Source organism: Eschscholzia californica, unplaced genomic scaffold, assembly GCF_041429995.1.
Source record: "Eschscholzia californica isolate CP2 unplaced genomic scaffold, dmEscCali1.0.p SCAF_1, whole genome shotgun sequence".
Lineage (NCBI taxonomy): Eukaryota > Viridiplantae > Streptophyta > Magnoliopsida > Ranunculales > Papaveraceae > Eschscholzia > Eschscholzia californica.
The window spans coordinates 58,590,362-58,615,775 of record NW_028238198.1 but is presented as its reverse complement, the minus strand read 5'-3'; the positions used below and the strand labels follow the sequence as shown (position 1 = coordinate 58,615,775).

Sequence of the window (25,414 nt, the reverse complement as noted above, 5' to 3'; positions counted from 1 at the left end):
TAGCTGCGCCCAAAGCAAAACTACCCATCTAAGAAATGACATCTAAGTAATTCTTAATATTGCACACTGACAATTAAAAAAAAAATAGTATTAAGATCCTTAATTAAAAAAAATTAGTATTAAAATCCTTAATTCAAAAAAAAAAATAGTATTAAAGCTGGTTATTAAGAGAGTGTAGTTTTAGTATTTTATAGAGATTTTTAGTTATAACTTAAAAACTATATTGTATTTAAAAGTAAAGGCTTAAATTTAGAGTGAAGTCCCTGCATAAACTCACGTAATAAATTTCTTTACCTAAAACTAATAGCTAAGCACCATTAAAATCAAAATCAAGGGTTTTTGTTTAAAATTTCAGTTAAGGAAAATCTTTAGGTTCCTAAAGTTCTTTTTATTGGATTGAATACAACCATGAGTTTTGATTTTCTCTTTATAGAAATCATGGGTTATTCAACACAAATAGATTTAGGATTTCCATATAAGTAGGATTTTGTGGGTTTTAGCCTAGGTTTTATAGGTTTTTTTATTATATGAAGTTTAAACTCGAGCAACGATGAGAAATTGGTTGAGGAATACGGTGTTTTTTAGTAGATCCGTAGTGTAGAATATATGATTTTTCGGCATCCATGACTGAGAATCAATCGTTTTTCGCTGTCGTACATTTTTCATTTTTTGTTGTTGTTTGTGGTTGATTTTTATTTATTCGTTTTTAGCAAATTTCGTACAAGTTCTTGTGTTTTTAGACATGTAATCAGTACAAGCATTTGTACGTTAGTTACATATGAGTTTTAAGTGCGTCATATTCTTTTTCAAAATTTCAAATTTAATTATATAAAAATGCAGAAGGAAAAAACAGTGGCATTCACCGCAACTATCTTGTAAAACAATGACATTATTGACCAATAAAATTTAGATAAAAATGTGGCCCAAAACCTTCATTGATAAAAGCATCAAGTGGACGAAATTCTGGGTCATTGACAAAAATGAAGAAATTGATTTTACCTTATAAATTTGAGTTTCCTATGGAAGAATCATCATAATTTTTTTTTATCTTACTTCTAAAAACAACATCACAACTTTTTAAGATATAAAAACACTTTTCTTATAGCATACCAAACGAGTCAAACAGATTATTAAAAAACACTTTTTATTTAGAGTTAATAGAAAAACTAATAAAATAAGTTGTATCTGTATCCTAAATGAGTAATTCGAGTCTAAGTCAAAAGAAAATGCAGGATGATTTGGTGTTTTTGCTCTATGAGATGTTAATTTCTTACCCCGAACTTGTTTTTATTGTAACTTAATACCGAAAAAACGTGTTATTGCTCTATGTCAAAGTTTGTCCTTCTTAGTATTAGTTAGAAAAGTGACACCTCGATGTTGAATCCCGCTTTTGTGGTGAGACTACTTCGATGAATTTGCTTATGTTCCCCTCGATTTAGGAAAATAACCTGCAAGGAGCTCGGAAACCTCTCCGACACTCAAGACAGTTAGATTGTCCTTGTAGTTAAAATATTGAGTATTGAGAGAACCGTAGAGTTCGTATGAGCGCACCTTCTTCAAGGTGAATTGATTACCTTTTATAGACTGTTTTAATCGACTATAGAGAGGCAGCGGTGATGACGCAGTTGAGATCCACCATGTTGTAATGAAACTACTACTTAGCAGTCAGAAGATATTAGGATTTCCCTTTAGGGTTATCCTTTATCCTTATTTAGAAGTTACATTTTTCAAGGATTCTAGATATGTTTCCGAGTTGAAAGATTCTGTAGGAGATGTTTCCTCCTCGAAGGACTCTTGAAGTCCAAGTTTAATAAACTACTTAAGATCCTCACCAACTGAGATCTTTTATAGAATTCGAGATTAAGTCGGTAAGCATTAGGCACGTTTCTACCTCCATGTTTCGGGATTGAGGTATCGGTCCAGTACATGAAGCCCAATTATTCCTCGCGTAATTGGATATTTGTGTAATACTGTTGGTCAAGATTGTAGCATAGAGATGTTTTCTAGAGCTGCTTTTTGGAACTGTTTTCCAAAGCTTCTTTTGTCGAGCTTCCTCCAATGAATTTGTCGATGTGGCCATTCGCGTGCAATGGTTAGTAATGCCTTTGCTTTTGAAGAACGGATTTCATTCTTTTATCTTTTGATCTCTTGTCTTCATGCGTCCTATCTTCTGATCACGCGTTTTCTAAACTAGTACAAATCAGACTTGGATAGCAAATTAGACTTTTCGAGCATGAATCTTTCTGCAAATTTTTTTTTTTATCGAAGCATTTATATAGTTTTCAATATGTTAAAATAATTTTTATATGAGAGATTTTATAGGCAATGCCTAAAATTGTTAAAGGCAAGCTCGCTAACGACAATCCCTAAAATGGTTAAAGACAATCTATGTATAGGAAGCAATGTCTCAGTCAATGTTTGACCACAATTGACGTCGTAGGTCGTCGTTGGCCGGTAATCTTTGGCCGGTAATCTTTGGCCGACGACCTTAATAGAAAAATTTATCTTTTTTTTCTTTCTTTCTTTCTTCTTTTTCCTTCTTCAAAAGTCACTTCCTCCTCTCCATTTTTGTTCCCGAACAAAATACTTACAAAACCCACCAAGTTGAGAGATGCAGCTCAAGGAACTCAAATCATGGCGCCACCTAAATTTAATTCTTTAACCCTACTAGCTATGCTCGATCGTGACGATTTTCAGAATCACACCCATTCCATTTCTCTCGCCCAAAATCATCTCTTCATTTCTTCCTCTGCTAACAACATATCTTCTGCCTCCTAATCTCCCGGACCAAACAATCTTCTTTTCAGATCTTTGATGGGTCATGAAAATGTCCCATCTAAGTTGCTTAATTTAGGCAAGTTAGTTTATTTCGAGTTGTTATTATAATAAGATTATTGGTTTTCTTGATTAGGTGTCTTTTGCAAAGTTAGGTGTGAAAAATGACTAAATACGAGAGAAAGATATTCGAAGGGTATTTTAGTCATTTATAACCAAGGTTATTCTGGTAATGTTGGTCGTTATCAGTATAGAGGTGAAAAGTAGAGTCAGAGCCGAACCCGTACGCAAAAACGGAGGTCGAATCAGAGTCCGAATGAGTGAAGTACGCGAAATTAAAGTTGAGGTCAACCTTCGGGACATATTCGATACTCAGTTGCGCATGCGGTGCATCTTTAGACGACGTGGCAAGATCCGAGGCCCGAAGCAATTTAATATCTTGTCTCATGATACAAACTAGTAGTCTTTTAAACCTTTAATACGGTGTAACGCGCTGCAACGTAGTTTTCAAAGTCCCGTGCTTCTCCTGTCCGTCCAACTCCGTGGCGTCTTTATCTAACGGTTCCTAATGCCTCTTGCAACTCAATAAATTAGATTCGTCACACCGTAGCCGCGTCATACTACCCCAGCCGCCAGAGATTACGTCAGTGCATTATTTTAGGGTTTCTACTTTTAAGCCCCTGCAATTACGATATTAGCCCCTCCTTTTTGTCCATCCTAATTTCTAGCCTATAATTAATTGACAAATGACCTTCTTTTCACCACAACTTTCCATTTTACCTTCTCAACCTTATCTCTTAAAATCCTAACCATCAACTCATATAAATAAATTTCTTCCTCTCATTTTTGGGTAGACTTGGATAACCCTCTCATTTCTCTAACCCTTTCATTCTCTTATCCCTCTTAGCCTCTCTATCTCCCACTTCTTTTATAACCCTAAAACCATCTTCTTCTACTTTCCACATTCATCTCTTCTTCTCAATTTCTTTCTTCTTCTCAATTTCTTTCTGCTTCTAATTTCTAGATTGAATTTCTACTTCTAACCTATTTTCTTCTCTCATTTCTTTTATAAATAAATTTTATCTACATCTTCTCAATAACAAAGATCTAACACTTGGAATTTGGAGCATAACTTGGGGATTATTTGGAGCATATTAAGCAAAGATTGATTTCTTGGGTGACTTCTTTTCTTTGTCTCATTTATTTCCATGTATTTTGTTTTATTAATGAATATGTCTTCAAATTCAATGAGTGTTAATTTCATATCTAAGATTGTAGAGGAAACATTATTTGATCGTTCTTGAGATGTGTTACTGATTGATTGAACACTTTAATTGAGCTTTAACATCTAGTAATTGCCTTTCCTTTTAGATTTTATCTTCTTTTCTTTGTTCATGTTTCATAATTAGATATCTCGTACTTTCGTTAAGTTGTTAGATGGAATATGCTTGTTAGATAATGAATAATAGTTAAAAAGTATAGTCTATATATGATTGTCAATTAAAAATACATGATTATGAAATGTGTTAATCAAGAATATCTTCCGAATAAATAGTTTATTATGTTAGATAATGAGTTATAAAGAAAGAGGCTTAGTTGATTAATTACATGTGTCAGGAAGTGAACTAATATGGTGGATTCTAAATCTTAGATCTTTCTTCATCTTGCTACCTTCTCCTTTAATTTCTAATTATTGTTTTAATCCTTTTCAAAACAAATCAATTTTATGGATGTGGTGTTAATCTAAGATTTAAACCGAAATTACTTATCTCCGAAGATCGATTTCGGACATCCGGATATACTATAATTTAATCCCGTATACTTGCGGGAATAGACCCATTTTGGGCCTATCAATCTTCAAAGAAAACTAAGTGATCCATCAAACCAGGGAAAGAGAATATCAGAACCTCTCATGTGTTAGATGAGAAATTGACCTCCTCTAGGTCAATAGACACAAGGCATGTGATGCTAGGGTTGAGGTTCAATTTAGGGTGTTGGTTGAGTCAACCCGGGATAGTTTATCTAGGAATGCACTGGTTGTTCTAATGAAAAGTTGTTTTTATGCTGGAACTGATGAGGATGAGAAAATAAAGAGATATGAATCAGGAAAAATTACATTTTGGCATCAATTTAGTGTTTTCCTTCTATTCAGGCAAAAAGGTGATTATTATAGTTCCAATGCTAAGAGTGGGAAGAAAAAGACATTTGAATTAGAGTGAAGTACATAGAAAGAAGAAGAAGAAGGAGAAGAAGAAGAAAGAGAAGAAGAAGAAGAAAGAAAGAAAGAATAAGAAATAAGAAAAATAATAATTAAAGTCATAACTTTTAACGGGAGGGAGAAAAGAGAAAGAAGAGAGAAAAAGGGAAAAGAATAGAGAGGGAGAAGAAGGATGAAGAAATAAAGAAAATAAGATTTTTTTTTTTTTTTTTTATGTTTGAAGGTCGTCGACCGGAAAAATTTCCGACCGGCTACTTTCGTCGGTCGGATAAGATGATGCGGTGGCGAGAGAAATGAAGTGGATGAGAGATGTGATGTAATGGAAGAAAGAGGGAGAGATGAAGTGGAGTTTATGTTTTTAACTTTTTTGGATTAATTACATTTTTGTCCCCAAGGTAGTTCTGGAAAAAAAGTTCAAAATTTTTTGGTGCTTGAGGGAAACTCGAACTGCCAGACACTTATGGCGGCCAAAATGACGAGTTAGTCACAAATTGAGGGCAAAAATGGAATTAACCCAATTTATTTCACATAATTTCAAATTTATGTTAGTCTATTTTGACGTGAAATCTTAGTTTTACATGTTTCGACTATGATCTCTAGCAACACTATGATTTCTCATATTCATTACATTTTCTTTGATCGTCTAAGAGTCTATTAACTTAAATGTTATACTACCTGCATACCACAATAACTTTACTTAGAAAATAGTTGAAGCGACCAATTAGAAACTTCTTATGAGTTTGGTTTCGTCAACAATTTAATATCTTTATATCATTCAATAGTTTTAACTTTTGTTTATGGATACGCGAAGTTTTTTTTTTACATTATGTTAATATGTACAAGTGGGCCTCCCCTAAAGTTTGGCACGGAGCCCTCGTATTGTCAGCCAGGACCCTGATAAAATCTATTAGTTTGAAGGACTATTACCGGTTTAGGCAGTTAAGTCAGAGGTAAATCAATAAAATGGATTTAACAATGTTAACACCGTAAAATAATGAATCAAAAGATATTTGTTAGAAATCAAGAAAAAATGAAGATGAAAGGATGTAAAAAGTGAGATTTCTTTCAAAATTTTAGTTTTTCTGAATCGTTTGCTAAATTTTGATCATGTCGGTCGAAATTTTCATCACGGCGTTGGAAATTTCGAAAACTTTAGCAGTTTCAGTCGAAATCCTCATATCCATGGAAAATATGCACGAAATAGTTGTACGTGTGATTTCGTGCGAATATAGATTTCAAAAATGTTTCGCAAATTTTGACTACAATTTGTCAAAATTGTATTCCTAATTCTATTTTACATTTTAAAATTGATAGATAACAAGAAAATCCAGACATACTCTAAACATATGGGATGATTATGATTCACTAGACAACGAATCACGACAAGCCACATAGGATGTATGTCTGAATTTTTTTTGTTCTCTATCATTTCTCTTTACATTTACAATCACTAGAACTTTTCCCCCTCAAAATTACATAAAACACCCTTCAATTTTTTATTGCCACGTCTCCGAACCAAGATTGGTATACCATATACAAAAGGGACCTTGTGCCTCACCCATCTTTTAGCTGAATTCATGCCACGTGATGTGTCTTCGTGAGATTTAAAAAGAGAAACATAAACAGGTTTCATTCTCTAAATCTTGTCCGATCAAGTCATCCCATCGAAATTCTGTCGGGAGACGGGCTGGGCAGACGAATTGGGTTGTACCGTATAATATAATCGTCTCATGATGTAATTTAATAATCCGTGAAGGGTAATATTGTCTTCCCGTTCTATTCGGGGTACTTCATTTCAATTTTGTTTAGGGAGAATTACTTAAACCCCCATGTTTCTAAATGCTCTTTACATAAATCCCCATGTTTTATTTATAATTACATAAACCTCCATGTTAGGTTAGATTTAACTTTAATATTTTGAATATTACTTTCTTGCCCCCTTACCTTTACTAACAAATTTACATTTTACACTACCTTTACTAACAGATTTACGTTTTACACCACCTTTACTAACAGATTTACGTTTTACACCAGGTTTTTCAAATGAAGGGACAAGATCAGAATGAAGGGACAGATGAAACCAAATTATGGTCGTTTTTCCATGAAACCACCCTAAAAACTTCACCCCGTACCATTCTAAACTAACATCCATTCCACAAAACTAACATCCATTCAACAAAAAACTCACATCAATTCCACAAAAAACTAACATCAATTCAACAAAAATACTAACATCCATCCGACCAAAAACTAAAAGTTAATTGTTATATTGTTGCTAATCGCATCTCGTCCTTTTATGGTCTGATTAACAGACACTTGATGTGCTACTTGATGCTCGTGATGTTGCTGCTGCTGCCCGTAATGATGCGATTGCATTAAGAGATTGCTTTTTTACAATAGTGGAAATATGACGATGGTCGCTAGATTGAAAAGAAAACATGTTCCTAATCAAATCAAAATGGTTCAGAAAAGTAAGAGATAGAGCACATGGTATTCAATTTGTAGCTCTTTATTGGGTCACATATTGGTGTTTGATTAGTATCTTTTGCCAAGGAAAAGGTAGACTCCAAAGTTAAAATTTACCATTTGTTTGAGACATTGTAGGGTAAAAAGCATCAACTGGAATGAGAAAAAATCTATCCCTAACCCCTTAGTTTCACATGAAAGAAGGTTCACTGTTAGTAGTAATTGAAGTCCAACCATCATTCCAAATTGAAGAGAATAATATCAACATAAGTAAATAATAACAGGAAAAAAAAAAAGAATGTAAAAATAAGTTTTAACCACAAAATACTCTTTTCTTTATGTTAAAATCAAAAGCCTTAAGTTCCCTCTGCTATTTTTTTTTTTTTTTTTTGTTGAAAAGTAATATATTAATTAGCTAGAAATAAGAGTTCTATTACAATACAAATTACATAGAAAATAAGGTACATGTTTCCAAACCTTCGATCTGTTTTTCTTTCTTGCCCATTTAGCCAACTTGTCTGCTGCTTTATTGAAGTTCCTGCTCGTATGTGAGAATTTTACTATTTCCAACCTCCTTTTTATTTCTAGTATTCTGTTAATATGTATTTGGAATTGACATTGAATGTTATTCTTTCCTTTCTGGAGATATTTTATGATATTAATGTTGTCACTTTCGATAATGATTCTTTTATATTCATGAGATACTGCCCATTGCATTCCTTTGAGAATCGCAAGGGCTTCACCTTCCTCCGGGTTTCTGCTTCTTGAAGTGTATGAGACAGCTTCGACTAATTTAGAGTCGTTGTCATGTATGATTAAACTTATACCTGTAATACTTTGTGTGTCTATAAAAGATGCATCCACATTGATTTTCAAGAAGGACGTTTCAGGGGGATTCCATTTTCCTTGTTCTTTTTTATTTTAGTGTGATTCGTAGTTTGATTTTGTGGAAAAGTCGTAATGATAGAGATAATTTTGTCTAGCGTATTGATTTCATGTTGAAAGCAATGGTCACATCTCGTCTTCCATATGTTCCACATAATCGTAGCGTAATTAATGTTATTGGCCGTGTAAGCCGTTTAAGTTCCCTCTGCTTTCTCCAACCTTTTTCTCTCTCTCATCAAACTCTCACGAGTAGCTCTATTAATCACCTGAACAACTGGGTTACTATTTGATTCTCTATCTAATTTTTTAAGCTTTTGTTTTTCTCAAGCTTTATTGCTGCCTCAATAGATGGATTACCCATGAATTTTTTGAACTCATCATCAGTTTTCCAGTCCAATTCTTACTGTTTATTTCGTTCTTCCGGTTGATTTTCTTCAGCCAATTCAGTCATTTCGTTGCCAATTGTACTGGGTCTCTCAGAAATTATTGTAACGGAGAAGATTCGGTGGACTGAAATGGAGAAGATTTGTTGAGTTGCATTCACCATCGGTTTAAGGAGTTCACTTTCGATTTGGGGAAAAATGGATTTAGAGCTCTTGGGTTCCTATCGATTTGGAGCGGCAGGTCGATAATGGGGAGGAAAGAAAAGGTCAGGGTTATAAGCGCCTATGCGTCCAATCGAAGCCGCCCCATGTTTTTGGTTTCAAAAAATCTGGTTATTTAGCAAATGGGCAAGTAAGTAATTTCATATGCACTAACCTTAATTTTCCGGTAAATCTAACGAAATATGGATGTTTATGTAATTATAAATAAAACATGGGGATTTATGTAACATTTAAAAACACGGAGTTTCAGTAATTCTCCCTTTGGTTTACCTTCTTCGCTAAAGATCAACGATTTCTTCCAACACAAGATACTTTTTTATCACATGAGTAACGGATCCCAAGAGTCCAAACTCCATATATCATCAGGTTTCCTTTTATTTTGCTCAATTTTTTTGCAGAAAAATTTAGATCCTGATCTCTATTTATGATTCATTTTTGTTGGATTGAATTATTCTGATCTGAAATTCTGTATCTCGAATATTTGTATTAGAAACACCATCCGTTTCGATATGAAAGAGGGAATTACTATGTTTTAAATTGTAATGTATTGATAATGAGTGAATCGTGAATTTTGATGTATTGAGTGAATTTATTCTGTATTTCAAGTTGTATTTGTTAGGTTTGTATTTGAATTGTAGAAACTGAATAGGAAAGATCTGAAGTATCAGCATCAATTTTTTGGGTTTGTTGATGTTCGAATTATTTTAGTTATAGTTCTGGTTAGGGAAACACCCAAACCGTGCATTCTAGATTTTTTGAGCTTTCTTCCTGCACATGTACATGCAATTCTCTCCCGAATGAGTCGCTTACTTGAATTTAAAGGGTTTAATGTATAAATATGGAAATATGAAGACTTCGAATGTAATTGACTTATAAACACAAAATATTAATAGACGAAGTATTTCATTTTGTGTCCCAAAACCGAAATTGAATGTTTTTTCTTTGGAATACTTGAATTGTGTGACCATGTTGTATTTGGTTCTGGCATTTTCATGAGAAGACACCGATGTTCTTTTCACACTCGAATCAATTTCTGTTTTTTGCTTTAGTTTCTTAAGGTATAATTTTACTTTGAAAGATTATGTGTAATCATTTTCTTTTATTTGTCAGTTTAAATATCATTTTTTTGGGAAGCAGGGAACGTGCATCTATTCTATATATTTGCAAGTGAAGGTATTATAATATCTTCATGACTTGATGGTGTTTACATTTTATGTCGACACATTAGCATATATCTATCTTAGATTATAATATCGTAACTGCATAATTTTGCTCTCTCTGAAGTCTCACTCGTATTGCTTAATTTTCTTTTAGTCCAGGATAATGTGAACGATGTCTTCAGCTCAAGATCCATTTTACATTGTTAAGGAGGAGATTCAGGATTCCGTAAGTCTAAATTACTCCTTCTGTTTGTTTTTTTTTTCTTTTCTTTTATAGGAATTTATAGCTTCGCAAAATGCAACAGCTTTCTTTTACCTGGTTTTCAGTTATCAAACTTATTTCTTCTTATCACCTTCTCGTATAACGTCAGCTGGGGTTCCTTATAATTTATCTCTAGACAAAATGATTAATTCTTAATAATTTGTTATACTAGAAGGAAATGAAACTTGTTCATGTGAGTCCTTCGTTTTGTTATCCTTCATAAGAGAAATAGAACACATGATTACCCATTCATCACATGATTTTGAGGAATGCTTCAGAATTTTAAAATCTGTGTAAGAAGCTATACTTATGAATAGTTGTTGCGTAGTTTTAAAAGTTTTACACAGAGAGCTTCTGGAGCCTCCTTCGCAGGAAACACCTGTAGCTGTCTCTGTTTCATTTTTCAGTGCAGTACCATGGTGCAACCGTGTGTCCGTGCAAGAGTAAATGAGTAACTTATATTTTTATTAATAGGTGCCTACATGGAAAGAGCGCAACTAGTCAGATGAGATCGATTTGCCTTTTTTGCTTAAAATATTCGGCTCTTCATGTTATTCCTATTTTAGTTTAGATGATTTGAAGGTTTTAGTCTCTCTCTTTTTTGAGAGACATGTAACTAAATGTTTCTTTATTTGCTTGTCAGGTTGATAAACTACAAGATACCTTTCATCAATGGGAGGGTATCCCTTCAAACACTGGAGAGCGAGTCCATCTGACGAAGGAGCTACTCGCTGGATGTGAAAGCATCGACTGGCAGGTATTACAGCTCATGCCACAGACAGTCATTGGTTTATAAAATTGACAACCAAGAGATTTTGGAGCAAGCACATCTGCACATGTACTTTTTGTTTCATGAACAACTAAGTCAAAACTTTCATTACTTTTAGCACAGGATAGAAAAGAACTAACATTTTCGATCTCGAGATATTCCAAGTTCGCATTTAGGTATTGGTAATTTTCACACATTTGATATCTACTGAACACTTAATTTCTTGATAGGAAGGTGGATGAGCTGGAAAAGGCAATCAGTGTAGCAGCTAGGGATCCTTCCTGGTATGGCATTGATGAAGCAGAGCTTGAAAAACGAAGAAGATGGACCAGCACGACTCGTTCTAAGGTACTGCCGATAGTATTGATTTCATTCTTTCAATTTTATTTGGAAGAAAAACACAAACAAGTTCTGGGAGAAATATTTAATACTGAAAATGATAATGGGAATTCATCGTCCTGTTAGGTGGATATTGTGAAGAAAGCAGTAGAAGCTGGAAAGGAGCATGGCAACAAAATCTCAAGTGTAAATGGAATGCGGCAAGAGTTGATGAGGCTCCCTGCTGATACTTATCAGGCTGGCAGATCCACCACATATGCAGCACAAGACAATGATGAATTCATTTCTTCGGAGTCGGAAAGACAGATGTTCTTGATAAAGTAACTCTTTCCCCATCATATTATTACCTGTTGATTTTTACCTCCATATCATGTTCGATCCCTCGTAGATTCCAACCCTGATGTATATACCCCCATAATTGTTAGAGTATTAAAAATCTCGAGAATATTATTTGATTCTTATTGCTAATAACGGTTAATCATTAATTAGGCAACAAGATGAGGAACTGGATGAATTAAGTGCAAGTGTGCAAAGAATTGGGGGTGTGGGGCTCACCATACATGAAGAACTTACCGGACAGGTCTCATAATGATGCTATAGTGTTTTTCCTTCCTAGGTTGTATTAATTTTCCCACGAACTAAATTCAGTTCTTATTGGCTAAAAAAATTTGACAATAGCAAGTCCATAGCCACTCAAACGTCATACTCAAATATATGACTCGCCAGTTAATAAAACAGAAGAACTTCGATACAGGAAATATTGATGTGCTTAACTTTCTAATTTGTGGTGCAACAGGAGAAAATATTACATGAACTCGGCCTTGATATGGAGAGTACTTCAAATCGACTTGATTTCGTCCAGGTAATTTCTTCAATCCTCCAAGTGCAATTGGTCAGAGTTCTTATTTTATTCTATTGAAAATTTTAAGCTTGAAGGTAAAATATATCTCGGGCTTGCTTTTACAGCTACCTATGTTAACTGAAACCTGAGTTGCTTCAAGCTGTAGGCTGTTGCATGTATATCTTACCACCTAGTGTCGGTTTGCACATCTTGTATTCTGATGTGCTTTTCCATTTGCGGAACCCTGAATTTTAATGCAGCGAAACTTAACTCTCTTTATGTTGCAGAAAAAGGTTGATATGGTTATGAAGAAGGCAGGAGCGAAGGGGCAGATAATGATGATTGTGTTTCTGGTGATTCTGTTTATCGTTCTTTTCGTTTTGGTGTTTCTTACCTAATACAATAGACTTTAGAGTTCAAACGAGAGATACGAGTCTCAGCTTACATATAATATTGGTAGAATTCGTTAACATATGGGGGTATATTAAGGTATTTTGAAAGGAGAATATAGGTGTGTTTATTTTGGTGAATTAGATTCTTGAATAAATTGTCACTTTGTACTGCCTTTAGTTGTTTAGAGCCTGATGAGCTCTTCGGAATCGATCAAGCTTGTTTGGTGAAAATGAATAACCATTTACATGTATGTATCACCTATTAGGGCAACCAAAGTTTCAGATAAAATAGTTCATAAATCATAAAGAAGGATTCTGAAGAACAAACAGAGAATCAAGTTCCAACATCCGATGATGTTCTTTGCAACTGATTGAAGGAATCATGTGTTTCTTTCCTTTACTTTTCTCTTTGCCCGTACAGTTGATTCCAACTTCATAACCTAAAAACAGATAAGATCACTCATGGTGGATTAGATTCCCTATAACTGCAAGACCTATATCAATGTTTTACCTTAGACTTGGTCCATAACTGGGTCTGGTATTGGGTTGAGTACCCGAACATGAGATCAGATTGTCAACCAAGCAAATGTTTTCGAAATCACTCGATCTTAGAAACTTCACCCACTCTTTTCCTCTACCTCATAAAAGCAATGTTCTTTGCTTCGCATGTTCTTATCTACAGCATGAGAAATATCAATCCGGCTCACTCTTTTCCTATAATTTAATCAATGATATTGAGTAATTATATTCGGCTCGATCACCATATAAGTGTATGTTGAATCAAAATTCATAATTTATGCTGGAAAGAACAGAAAGAAACCAAAATGTTATTACGTACAATAATAGCAATAAAAATCTTAAGCTGCTCTTAATATATAGTTTTATGTTTAGAAAAAAGAATACAATCAAACATCACTTAATCTCTTATCACGACTAAAAAAACACACACCCAACTATCATTTATTTATGTATAATATAAAAATTTCAAACTTTAATTTGAACCCCTTAATCCTAATAGCTCTCTTCTCCTCTCTGTAATTTCTATTTTAAAACTCTCTCTCTCTCTCTCTCTCTCTCTCTCTCTTTCTCTCTCTCTCTAAAGGTGAAAACGAGAGCCGTTGATGATAAAACAAACGACTCGGAACCCAGAAAGCAGAGAAGAAAACCCTAAAAACAAGAACCCCGCGTACCCTAACCCGATCGAAATGGATGATTGAACGCAGAACGAATTTGAATTCGTACAAGTTTCTCCGTTTCTCAATGTCCGAACAAGTGTAGTTCCTGCCGCGTCCGCCGATATTAATAAATAAGCGAATACCTACATGAAGATCAATAACCAGTTCGATGATTACCCATCACTGAGCTAGAGAGAGAAAGCGGGGGGAGAAATTGAAGAAATGGGTACCTGGTCATGACTAAAATCGAACCAGACTTGGACAGTCTCAGGCAAAGGAGTGGTTCCTTTCAAAATCTCCCAAACTGAAGCACCCATCTCAGCAAATGAGTATAAAGCAACGATTGCATTTGCAGCTAGAACAACTCTGTATGTATAATAATATTGATCAGGGTTCAATTTCTCTAATAGATAATAGAAATCAACAAAACCCTAAATAAAGATTGAAACTTTTTGTAGTTTACATACCTAAAAGTGGGAAAATCATGCCAATTGAGGGAAGAGTCTGTTGATCCTTTAGAGAAATTGGTAACCATGAAGATAGTAGAAGCAAGACAAAAGCAAAAGGATACGAATCGGAAGATCAAAATCAAAGTGTTGAATCGACGAAGCTTCTGAATGGAAACAGTGGAATGAAAATGATGAGATGGTGGTAATGGGATTTCACCATTACGAAGTGATTGTGGGGATCGCATCTTCTTTTTCTACTTTCTTGTTCTTGTTGTTGTGGTAGGGAAGAGTGTAAACAGAGACATGAAAGGATAAGAAGTCATGAGAGATAGAGAGAGATAAAATAATGAACAACCCTCACTCACACACACACACTCTCTCTCTCTCTATACCCTCTTCCTTTCTCTTTCTATCTCTAAAATTGAAGTTCTGGTTCTGGAGGAATCGAAAGCAGAAGTTTTATGTTAATGATGTGAGAGTTCGGTTAGAGTCACGGGAAAAAAGGGCAAGAGATCCATGAGAGTTGAGAGAGAGAGAAGAGAGGTGAAGAGAGAAAAGGAGAGGGAAAAAAAGTGTGAAACCAAAGAAAAAGGAGAGAGGGAGATAGCAGGAAAAGATGAGATGGGAAAAGAAAGGGGAAATGAAGACTAATTGCTTTTCTTTTTACTTCTATTTCCTTTTTTGTATTGGTTGGTACTTTGTTTCTTCTCTTGATTCATTTCTCCACTTTCCTCTTCTTCCTCCTTGTTTTTTCTTTCCTCCTTTTCCCATGAGATATTTATTAGCTAGAAAATTTAAATGCACTCACCATTTTGGTTATATACACTCACACCTGAGGTAATAAGTGCAAGAGAAGAAATAAGTTCAGTAGAAGGAATAAGTTCTCTTATTAGCACCTAGTCCGGGATCAGGTTTCAAGCCTGGTCATACTAAAACCACGAACCACTACAAACCTGAACAGACGTTCTTTTTTGGGAAAAGTACGTCGGACTCAAATCCCATATTTGACACGAGATCAAATGTCGTTTAGAAAATAATCAACTATTTGACTAGCATTCTGTGGACGGTAGAAAATCACACAATTAACAAGAGTTTGATTGGTGGACCACCAACAACTTGGGCTTTAGACCTCAAGATGGGCGAAATTCTGGTTGGATCTGTAGATAAACAAAAACAAGTTGAACCGTGAAGTCTTGGGGACACCGAGATGGTGTCAGCCAAGGGGACTCCAACGGTCAAATCAGCAAACTATAAATAACGTAAACAAATGGAATGTTGGGGGTATCACCGTGTTTTATCGCCGGAGGGTGGCTTGGCTCGTAAAGTGGTCGGAGCTTCGACTCTGCAGGATTGTTTGTCAGGTTCGTTTCCTATAGCAAGTCGAGAGGTCGCCTCGATCAGAGGTTCTAACAGAGCTTCAAGGGTGTTTGAGCTTGAAGGTAGAATATCGTCGTTGGAATGATTTACTAGAATGTAATAAGTGCAAGAGAATAAATAAGTTCAGTAGAAGGATAAAGAAGATATTCAAGTCGTCTAGTTCTAGTCGATGCCCTTTTGAGTCTGAGTCTCTTTCTATTTATAGGCGACTGATGAACTCGTAGAGTCTGATAGATCCGAAATACTTGGGTCGAGGGTGATTCCAAACCCTAAGGGAGACTCGTTCCAGTCGTTGATTTGTCACCTAGAGTAACTTGACCGTACGATTATGCCACCTTGACTTTAGACTCTTCGTAGTCTGAGATCGCCTAAAGGTATTTGAGGCGACATGGGATCTTCGAGCGACCTAGTGAAAGGAAACATAGCAAGATCTTTAGAGTTGAGGTTGACTCAGTAACTCGCAAGCTGTTGAGGGCGACTAAGGGGTGCTTAGAATATTATTACTTTTGATGGGTTATCGTTCGTTTAAATGGATGTTCCCAAAGGCTTAGAGTCATTTAGACTTCTAATGGGTCAAATTCCACGTTCGAGAGTGTCCAACCAGTAGGTTGATCCTAAATGATATTTATCCAAAGTAGGCAGAGCCCATGGGACATTTCTCGAAGTAGGCCTAATACGAATTCTGGCCACTACAAATTCTAAACCAACTATTTGGCGGGTTGCCATACCACCGCCTTGTGGTAACGAGATACAGAGTTCGAACACAATAAAGTTGTTTTGTTTGTACTTCAGGCCCATACCACAATTGTATCACCCAGTATGAAGTTCAAAGCAATATATTTTGATCTTCTAGTGGGTGCAGGTTTTTCATTTTTTTTGTAGAATTGGTGTCGTACCCCATGGGCAAGTACATGATCACTGGGGTAAAGGATAGAAGATCATTCTTTACCCCCACAACAATCACTTGGGCATTTTGGAGTGGAAGACATTGAACATGGCGTAAGCTCACAAAACAATAGAGTTTTGCCCGAGAAGACTTGCTAGGGTCGAGTTATAGTTTTGCCCAAAACTTTTAAGGACCATGAAGGATTTTTATCAATTCACCTTCCGCTTTGTCTACTTGTATCCCTTTGTCATAGACCACAAGTCTTAACACACTACTTATGATGAAACCAAGGGCGGAATACTGAACATATGATGAAACCAAGTCTAAATACAAATTACTAGAACAGAAAAGTATTTCAAACTGTTGATAAAATAATTGCTCAAAACATAAAAAGGCAACTAAAAGAAGATAGGGAAGTATAAGAGAACTCAATAGAAGTAGTAAAATTACTGGGTAGTCGGTATTTGACTGTAAATTTTCTTCCACTCCAGTTTCTTGCTTCAATCAGACAAATTCACAGACCCACCAAGATGGAAGAAAAGTTTGTTGCCGAAGCATAGGGAGGATGGAGCTGAGTTACCACGCTTCTTGTGATCGTCTCACAATCAGGCCTACTTTCTTCCTGAATTCACTCCTTCTGTCTCTCCATTGTTTCTGCAAAATCATTTAAACCCAAACATCAGCAAGCCTGTCGACATGTTGGTATTTCAGAACAAGTTGGCACACTACTGGTTGTGTTACCAATAGAAACACAAGAATTGGATAAAGATGGTCGTAAGAGTTTATCAATCCATCGACAACGCAAACCACTTGAGTAATAATTCAATGTTCAACAAAGAAAATCAGCACTAGTCAATCAGAACAAGGAAGATGAAGCAAACAAAAATACAAGTCTAAGAATCCAATAAAGAACAGTGACAGTTAAAAACAAGACTTACTGCAGCTTCAACATTTGCTGGAGATTCATCATTCGGACTTGAAAGCATGGAAATTATACTCAAAACAATGCTTTCAACCTGCACATTGAGTCAATTAAGTTCACAGAAAGCCTCCAGCAGAAGGTGAATAGAATAAGCTTGATATAATAGATGCGAATAACTGGAGTTGCACAAATTTATCCACATGCTAAACCGTAAAATGATGAAATTTCAGTTTTAACACGATTCCGTTACTTCCGTATAGCAGAAATGAAGGAAAATACAAGTCTCAAAGAACAAAAGTATTACAAATTGGGCACTTATCAAAACCACAATCCGACAACAGATAATGGAGCAAGCCATAAACTAGTCTGGATGACTTCACAAACTTTCATCTATCTAGTATAAACCTACTGCCCAAATAAGGGAGATTGGTCTTTTTTAGTACGTTCTTGCTTTTCTTTATGTTGTTTAGACTAAAGTCAACTGCTTTCCTATTTTGGTAATTTGAACTTATTAACTGTTAAAAGGAAGCACTGTAATAATACCCCAGAATGCGTAATTACAATCCCAATGGACTTCTTAAATCTTAAGTAAGACTAGCTAGATATTATGACAACCCAATTCCGTACACATAAGATCAGTTTTTAGATACTCAAAAATCACAACTAGAACAAGTCAAGTGACTTGGGATTCAATTCTAACATGAGACTTTGAAAATACTCTTCACAGTGGGTGGAAATACGACCATTCCTTCCACATTTAGATGAACAAGTTAATGCATGTAGAAAATCCAGAAAGAGATAAACGATAAAAATTTGAGTCGAGATCATACTGTATGAATTGGTGTCCATCGCTCGCTTGCAAGCTCGTAACCATTAGGATCGTCCCCAGGGGCATGGAGAATAGATATGCAAACTCGCCCATCCATATAAACTACACATAAAAACGGTTAAACCAATCAAATCGCCTATAAAAATAGGAGCTTGTCCTAAAGGAACTCATTTTAACAAAGGAAAGAATTGTATACTAATAAAGAGATGTAAAAAATATTTTCAGAGATGTGGTAACAACTTACCATTAGGATGCCACATTTCCGAGGTGAACCTTACCGATGGAGGATTGTTTGGGTAATCAGACGGGAAACTCATAATCGCATTGAAACATCCCCCCTCACTGCAATTTCATTACATTCCAATCAGTAACAAAGTCAAGAATTAAACCATATCCAAGGAAGTCATTTAAACAAATAGCTAGCGATGGCGAAAAGCAGTTGTTTTTTATAAAGTATAAACAAAATAAAATCAAATAGTAACTCACGATGGAAAGTATTAATGGTGTAGAAGTATGACACAAATTTGTTTTTTCTTTTGGAGAATGTATAAAACAATCAAGTGAGTAGGCAAATAGTACAAGAGGTTGGCAGATATAATATATTCTACCTAAAACTTAAAATCACAAAATTTTGACAAAGAAAATCTGAAGAAACCCTAATTCAACTTTCACGTGTGAAATTGATTTTCATAGAAGGGTAGGAAAACATTCTATTCAAAACCAAGGAGATTTCGCTTGATGCAAAAGCATCTTCATTTTATGAGATTCACAAGTAATTACGAGGCTCTTATTTCTAACATTCAGTACTTTATTTGAGGGCCATATATTTCCTTCTTTCTTCACAAAAGAGAAACCCTAATTCATATATGATATCAAACAATCATAACAAGGGATAACCTCTCTAGTAGAAGAAAAAAAGAATCAGAAAGCTACCACCAAAACAAATAAGAGCAAACTCTCCTATTTGGAACATGAACAGAAACCCTAGATATAGAATAACTCAATAATAAACCCTCTTTCAATCAATTACACCAAGAACAACAATGTAAACAATTTACGCTTTCAATAAAATCAAGCCCAATTTTTCCAAAAAAAAAAAGAAAACCCATCGATCAATTCCAAAACCCTTAATCCCAATCAAAACAAAAGAAAGAAACTAACATCTAAAAATCTACTACTAATAAGAGTTCATAAAGATTCGAGTTTTAAACCAATAAACGGAAAAATAAGACTTACTAAAGTGTCTCCGGAGGTCCAATAATTGTAACACTCCATTCAAAGATGTTCCCATCATCGACCAAACCGGCAGAGAACCCTTCAACAGGATGTCTCCGAAGATCTGCCAAAGAAACAAATATCAATCAACTTTGTTTTCAAACAATTAACCCTAGAATTACTGAAAGAAAAAAAAAAGAGGGAATTTGATCTGACAAACCTCTGAGTTGTTTCTGGAGAAGAAGACTTGCTTGAGATGATGAACCCATAACGATAGATTATCGAAGCTTTGGGTATGAAACCTAAACACTGAGCTTTCAGAATTCGTAAAGAGAGGGACGGATGTGCTTATGAGCCGACACTCTTATTTATAAGAAGAGTTTTTAGAGAGAGAAAGAAAGTTAAATACTTCTGTTTAAAGCAAGTTTCTTTCTTATATAGTTTCAACAAAAAAAAAAAAGTTTCTTTCTTATATTCTTGGGAAACTTTGGGAAAAAACCATAATCTCGATAAACTATGGACGGTGTTGATATAAGGGTTATTTCTCATATGGCCCCCAACTTTGTGACCAGTTTCCTGCCTAGCCCCCTAGATTAGCAGAAATACTCATATGACCCCCTTTTTCCGTTATCTTTAACTTTCCGTTACTCTCCTCCTCCATCTCATTTCCTCTCTCTGCTACATCATTTGACCACGCCACATCATCATCTTCTCCGGCCGGCGACCTTCAAACATTAAAAAAAAAATTTATTTTCTCTCTCTCTAGATCTAGTTCTTGAAGAACCAGATCTAGAGATAGAAAGAAAGGAGAGAGAGGAAAAAAAAATTGGAGAGAGAAAATAATTTTTTTTTTTTAATGTTTGAAGGTCGTCGGCCGGAGAAGATGATGATGTGGCGTGATAGGTGACTTGGCAGAGAGAGGAAATGAGATGGAGGAGAGAGAGTAACGAAAAGTTAAAGGTAACGGAATAAGGGGGCCATATGGATATTTTTGCTAATCTAGGGGGCTAGGCAGGAAACTGGTCACAAAGTTGGGAGTCATATGGGAAATAACCCTTGATATAATTCACCTTTCTTATTCTATTCAGCTTTCAAATGGCAATGGCTTCGGGGTATTCAAAGTAATGTGGGCCCATAAGGATTTGGGTTATTTCTTAAATAACCCCCAACTTTGTGACCAGCTTTCTGTCTAACCCCCTACTTTATCAAAAATATCCAGATGGTCTCCTTTTTCAGTTACTGTTATAACACCGTTAATTAGTCATCACCTCTCTCTCCTCCATCTCACCACCTCTCTCTGCCACCTCATCTTCTCGCCACCTCATCATCTTCACCGGCGAAGGTCGCCGACCGACCAATTTTCGGTCGGCGACCTTCAAACATAAAAAATAAAAATCCTTCATCTCTCTCTCTCTCTAAATTTTTTTTTCTCTCCTTACTCTCTCTCTCTCCCCTTCGCCAGAGGGTCTAGAGAAAGAGGAGAGAGAAAAAATTGTTATTTTTTTTAGAGAGAGAGAGGATAGAGGTTTTTATTTTATTTTTTTAAGTTTGAAGGTCGCCGGCCGGAAAATTGGTCGGTCGACGACCTTCACCGTTGAAGATGATGAAGTGGCGAGAAGATGAGGTGGCAGAGAGAGGTGATGAGATGGAAGAGAGAGAGATGATGACTAATTAACTGTAATTGAAAAAGGGGGTCATCTAAATATTTTTGATAAAGTAGGAGGCTAGGCAGGAAGCTGGTCACAAAGTTGGGGGCTATTTGGAAATAACTTTAAAGATTTTGGTCAATTACATAGAACGGGGGCAATTTTATTTTGAGTTTAAAAATAGATTTGTTTGTTTTTTTAACCCCTACTCTTCATCTTCAATCTTATTTCCGACCACCACCACTACTTCCGACTGCTGCCACCACTTTCGATCACTACCACTACAACCACCACCCCCATCGTTCCTCTCTCCTTCTTTTTTTTTGTTTGTCTCTCTCACTTCTTTTATTTATCCCTCCATCCATCTATCGATCTAACTCTGTTCTTGCGAAGGAGCCTTCACCTGTACCTTCGATCTGGTTTGAGGACCTCACACGAACCAGATTCGTTGTTTCGATAGGGAGAGATAAAGTGGGAGGCAGAGTGGGAGGGAGAGAGATAGAGAGAGTTTGTGTGTGTATGTGTGAGCGAGCGTGTGTGTGTGTGTGTAAGGGAGAGAGAAAGTGTTAGAGAGAGAGGGAAAAATGGAGTTTGAATAATTATTTGGATCTTCAATTTAGGTATACGAAAATTAAATACAAAAATTTCGTGTAACACTTCCAGAGCTGGATTTTGTGGAGTGCTTGCGCACTTTATTGTTGCTTCCGTTGTTTGAAGACGGATAGTGTAGGGTTTTATACGTCTCTAAGATTACATATCATCTAACTAATGTTGTAAGCGGAATCTCAATCATCATATGATTTCCATTAGTTATCCAAGATTGCATGCAAGAACTAATAATGAACTAAAAACATAAAGAGAATACCTGGATTCGCTATCCTCGAATTAGATTCCAACTCCTTTATCTCGGAGATGAGGCTTCATATGTAGCTCCTCTACTTGAGACGCCCGAGTGAATAACTTTATCTCCCTTCTTTGTATGTCAGCTGAGACTCCACTGAAGGTTGAGAAGAAGAATCATTCTTCTTTTTGACTCCATAGGTAGATTGAGAGTTTTTTCTCTAAAACCCTCTCTCTCCACTTAGCTGTATATTGTGAGAAAGAAGTTGTTTTCTCTTGAGAAAAATCCAACCATTTTTCTGAACTCTAATGACCCTTATATAGAGAAACCCTAATAGGAGTCTCACTCAAATTAGGTTTCAATAAAAGTCCCAGAAAATTTCGAATAATTTTGTGCAATTTTTTAAATTGGGGGGAATCGAAACATACCTTCATTTTTCTGGTTTATATCTTCATGTTTCTTCACGGATTCTTCTTGGATCTTCAAATTAATCTCTCTATTTATTCTTAACAACTAAAATATTCTTATTACAGATGAAGATTCATCAATTTTTAGTGTTGATTTTGATAGAAAACCTAGAGAGGTATAGAGGACGAAGGAAGAACCTCAGCTGAAAGAAGGAGTCGATTTTTAAGGTTTTTTAAGAGAGTCACAACTTTTTGCTACCGAACAGTGTATGGCCAAAATTTGTCATCTACCGTGCCCTTAAAAATCTACGATTAATGGGCCTATGAAATGACCGAGCCCATGAACTACATGGTAAATGGGCCCGACCTATCTGAAGGATATTGTCCTTCGGTCTGAAGGAGATGTCCTTCCGAAGGAGTGTCCTTCGACCAAGATGGCTACAATTTGTCAGTCAGGATAACGATGACTTTATCCAGATGATCATCTAGTCCGGTCTAATAAGGGATCATAATGCTTAGCCAGAAGCCGCTTACGATCGTCGGATCACTTTGGTAATCCGCGACTAACATAGACCGGATCCTATAACGGGTTACACCAAAGAGTGGTAGCTTGATCGGGGAGAGTTGAATCGTGGGAGCTTGCCTATAGATGGATATAATCCAGTCTGATAGTGCCAAAAAGATAAAAAGAATCAGACTCGAAAGAGAAGCCCAAAAGTGGTAAAACCCACTTATAGGGTGTCCTGATCAACCCCAATGGGGCATTGACCAGGATTGGTCATATAAGGTGGGTGGGCCGGCCAGAGTAAGCCCATAATGGGCTTAAGTGGCCAGGCACACCATATTAGGGTGAAAACCTTAATTCGGGCCAGAAGGAGTTCTGATAGTTTACCTGATAAATAGGTCGGTCGTCTCCTCCTAAGTAGACCTCCCTCCGTATACCCGTTGAAGAGACGTTATCACGTTATGTCATTAAAGATGACAGTATCACGAATATATTCATTAGGGGGTTACGACTAGGGGTGGGAATTGAGCTCGAAAGCCCGAGGCCCGACCCAGAGCGCCCGGATTCGACGGGCTAATGAGACTGCCCGAAGCCCGTCACGGGCTCTACCCGCCCGACCCGTTTAAATTGAATGGACGAGCTTGGGCTCCATCCTAAAAACCCTTACCCATCCATCTAACCCGAGCGTTATGCCCGACTGCCAAGCCCGACAATTTAGGACCTTTAGATTTGTAGAAAATCGTTAGATTAAATGATGGGGTTACTTTGGTTTTATACCCAAATCCTAGGACTACCTTTTTAGTATGGCTTTCATATTTTTTCATTTTCCGTCGCCATGGTGAGAGAGAGTGAGTGTGAACCATCTTTGCTAGTCTGGTTAAAGAGAGAGAGAAACCAAGAAATAAAAGAGATCAAAGTAGAAGATGCGAGAGATATAGGAAAGATCAAGGCTAGGGATGGAAATCCTCTAGGTCTTCTTCATGCTTTTCCATATGAAAGTTTATCTTGTTAAGAACCGGCAAAGGTTGTTAGACGGTGTTTAATGCAAAAACACAGTGATATCCATCGATATATATCTATGGGTTTTTCTCTTTTCTTACATTTTCATGCATATGATAATGATGCGTCTGTAAAATTTTCGTTTTTATCTTTATTCAGATGATCCCTTTAGATTTGATGCATCTGTAACATTATATTGGTGTTTTGTAGTCATGATCCATTCACATTGATGTCTTTGATTTGAGTGATCTATGTAACTAGATCTATAAATATAAAATCTATTACACCTCTGTCTCATTTAGATCTTGGTACATATAGGAATTGTTTTAATTTGTGGAGAAGTTGATGATGCTTCGAAAAAAACATTGATTTTTCAGTCTACCATACTCGCTACCCGCCCAGCCCGACACCCGTTGAGCGTGTCATGGGCCACTGCCCATGGCGGGCTCTGAGCATGATATTTCTAATTTTGCCCGACCCGAGCCCGTCCATTAAGTCTAATGGTCTTTAAAATATAGTACCCATAATGCCCGAGCCCGAACTTGAGGTACCCATGGGTACCCGAGCCCGGCTCGATTCCCACCCCTAGTTACGACTATTCGTATTTATGGTGACAGCTCCATGGGTTACCACATTGAAGACAATAGCTCACCGCCATGCAGTCGACCACACACACTATAAAATGAGTAAGGAAAGGATGATAGAGGGCATCGGGTGATCGACTAATACATCGAATTATATTAATTCTCGGGTAATCAACCGAAAACTTACTCTCTCATCGATAACCCAATAATCGAAAACAACATCTGAACATCCATACATCAAATTCTTCCGCTATCAACTTATAATTTACTTTATCTCTCGACATCCAACCGGATAAGAACAACCCATTACTTTCTCTCTTATATAGTCTTGATCTATCTCTCATCCAAGGACGACTACGGTCTTGCACCCAGGTATAGGATTTTATCAAGTACTATTCTTAGAGAATACATGACTTACCTAGAGGAGGCAATCATATATTTTCTCTCTCCTAACAACTACTTTATCAAGGAGGTTGCCTACTTTATCTCTCCTAAGAGACTGACTACTTTAGTTAGAAGGTCAGACTCCTTCATGACCCACGTGATTTCATTTTTACAAGATACAAGGTCGACCCCTCATTAAGGCAGACAACCCAACTTTATTTACGATACATACCCCTGAACGAGGCAGACCTCACAAGGGTTGTCTTATTCAACGACATACCTCACAAGGCTGCTTTACTCAACGACATACCTCTTAAGTTGTTTCTCTCCAAGCAAGTCAGTCCAACTCGTAGAGATCGAGCTTCGGCCACTCTACGAGTCATGCCATACTCTGACCATAATCCTCAATGGTAACATTAAGAGGATAACATTCACGTGTTTATTACTTTTCTCACAAGCTACTGACTTGACCGTCAGGGTCCA

The 25,414-nt window shown here is 36.3% G+C and overlaps 3 protein-coding genes across 8 annotated transcripts; 1 reads left to right on the top strand and 2 right to left on the bottom strand.

Annotated features, from left to right (window-relative positions):
• Positions 1–9,162: 9,162 nt before the first annotated feature.
• Positions 9,163–12,885, top strand: LOC147567846 (syntaxin-61-like). 6 transcript variants are annotated; one of them, XM_086654371.1, is made up of 9 exons: positions 9,163–9,315; positions 10,060–10,122; positions 10,264–10,335; positions 11,015–11,128; positions 11,375–11,488; positions 11,606–11,799; positions 11,969–12,059; positions 12,276–12,341; positions 12,608–12,885. In XM_086654371.1, the coding sequence occupies exons 3-9, from the start codon at positions 10,282–10,284 to the stop codon at positions 12,716–12,718; spliced, it is 744 nt and encodes a 247-aa protein (XP_086510497.1). In that variant the 5' UTR covers positions 9,163–9,315; positions 10,060–10,122; positions 10,264–10,281; the 3' UTR covers positions 12,719–12,885. The 6 variants fall into 6 exon arrangements, with proteins under 6 accessions (XP_086510497.1, XP_086510501.1, XP_086510500.1 ...); XM_086654374.1 differs by having other exon boundaries at positions 9,199–9,315; positions 10,269–10,335; XM_086654373.1 differs by having other exon boundaries at positions 9,209–9,315; positions 10,087–10,122.
• A 638-nt stretch (positions 12,886–13,523) lies between these two features.
• LOC147567845 (CASP-like protein 4C1) lies at positions 13,524–15,082 on the bottom strand. Its single transcript, XM_086654377.1, has 3 exons — positions 14,355–15,082; positions 14,118–14,253; positions 13,524–14,030 (listed from the first exon to the last, which is right to left on the bottom strand). Exons 1-3 carry the CDS (start codon positions 14,579–14,581, stop codon positions 13,809–13,811), a joined length of 585 nt encoding a protein of 194 aa, XP_086510503.1. The 5' UTR covers positions 14,582–15,082; the 3' UTR covers positions 13,524–13,808.
• Positions 15,083–16,908: 1,826 nt separating this feature from the next.
• On the bottom strand, positions 16,909–20,107 carry LOC147567844 (ubiquitin-conjugating enzyme E2 7-like). The gene is made up of 6 exons (XM_086654370.1): positions 19,786–20,107; positions 19,587–19,689; positions 18,595–18,692; positions 18,352–18,452; positions 17,538–17,615; positions 16,909–17,253 (listed from the first exon to the last, which is right to left on the bottom strand). Exons 1-6 carry the CDS (start codon positions 19,832–19,834, stop codon positions 17,176–17,178), a joined length of 507 nt encoding a protein of 168 aa, XP_086510496.1. The 5' UTR covers positions 19,835–20,107; the 3' UTR covers positions 16,909–17,175.
• Between the last annotated feature and the right edge of the window lie 5,307 nt (positions 20,108–25,414).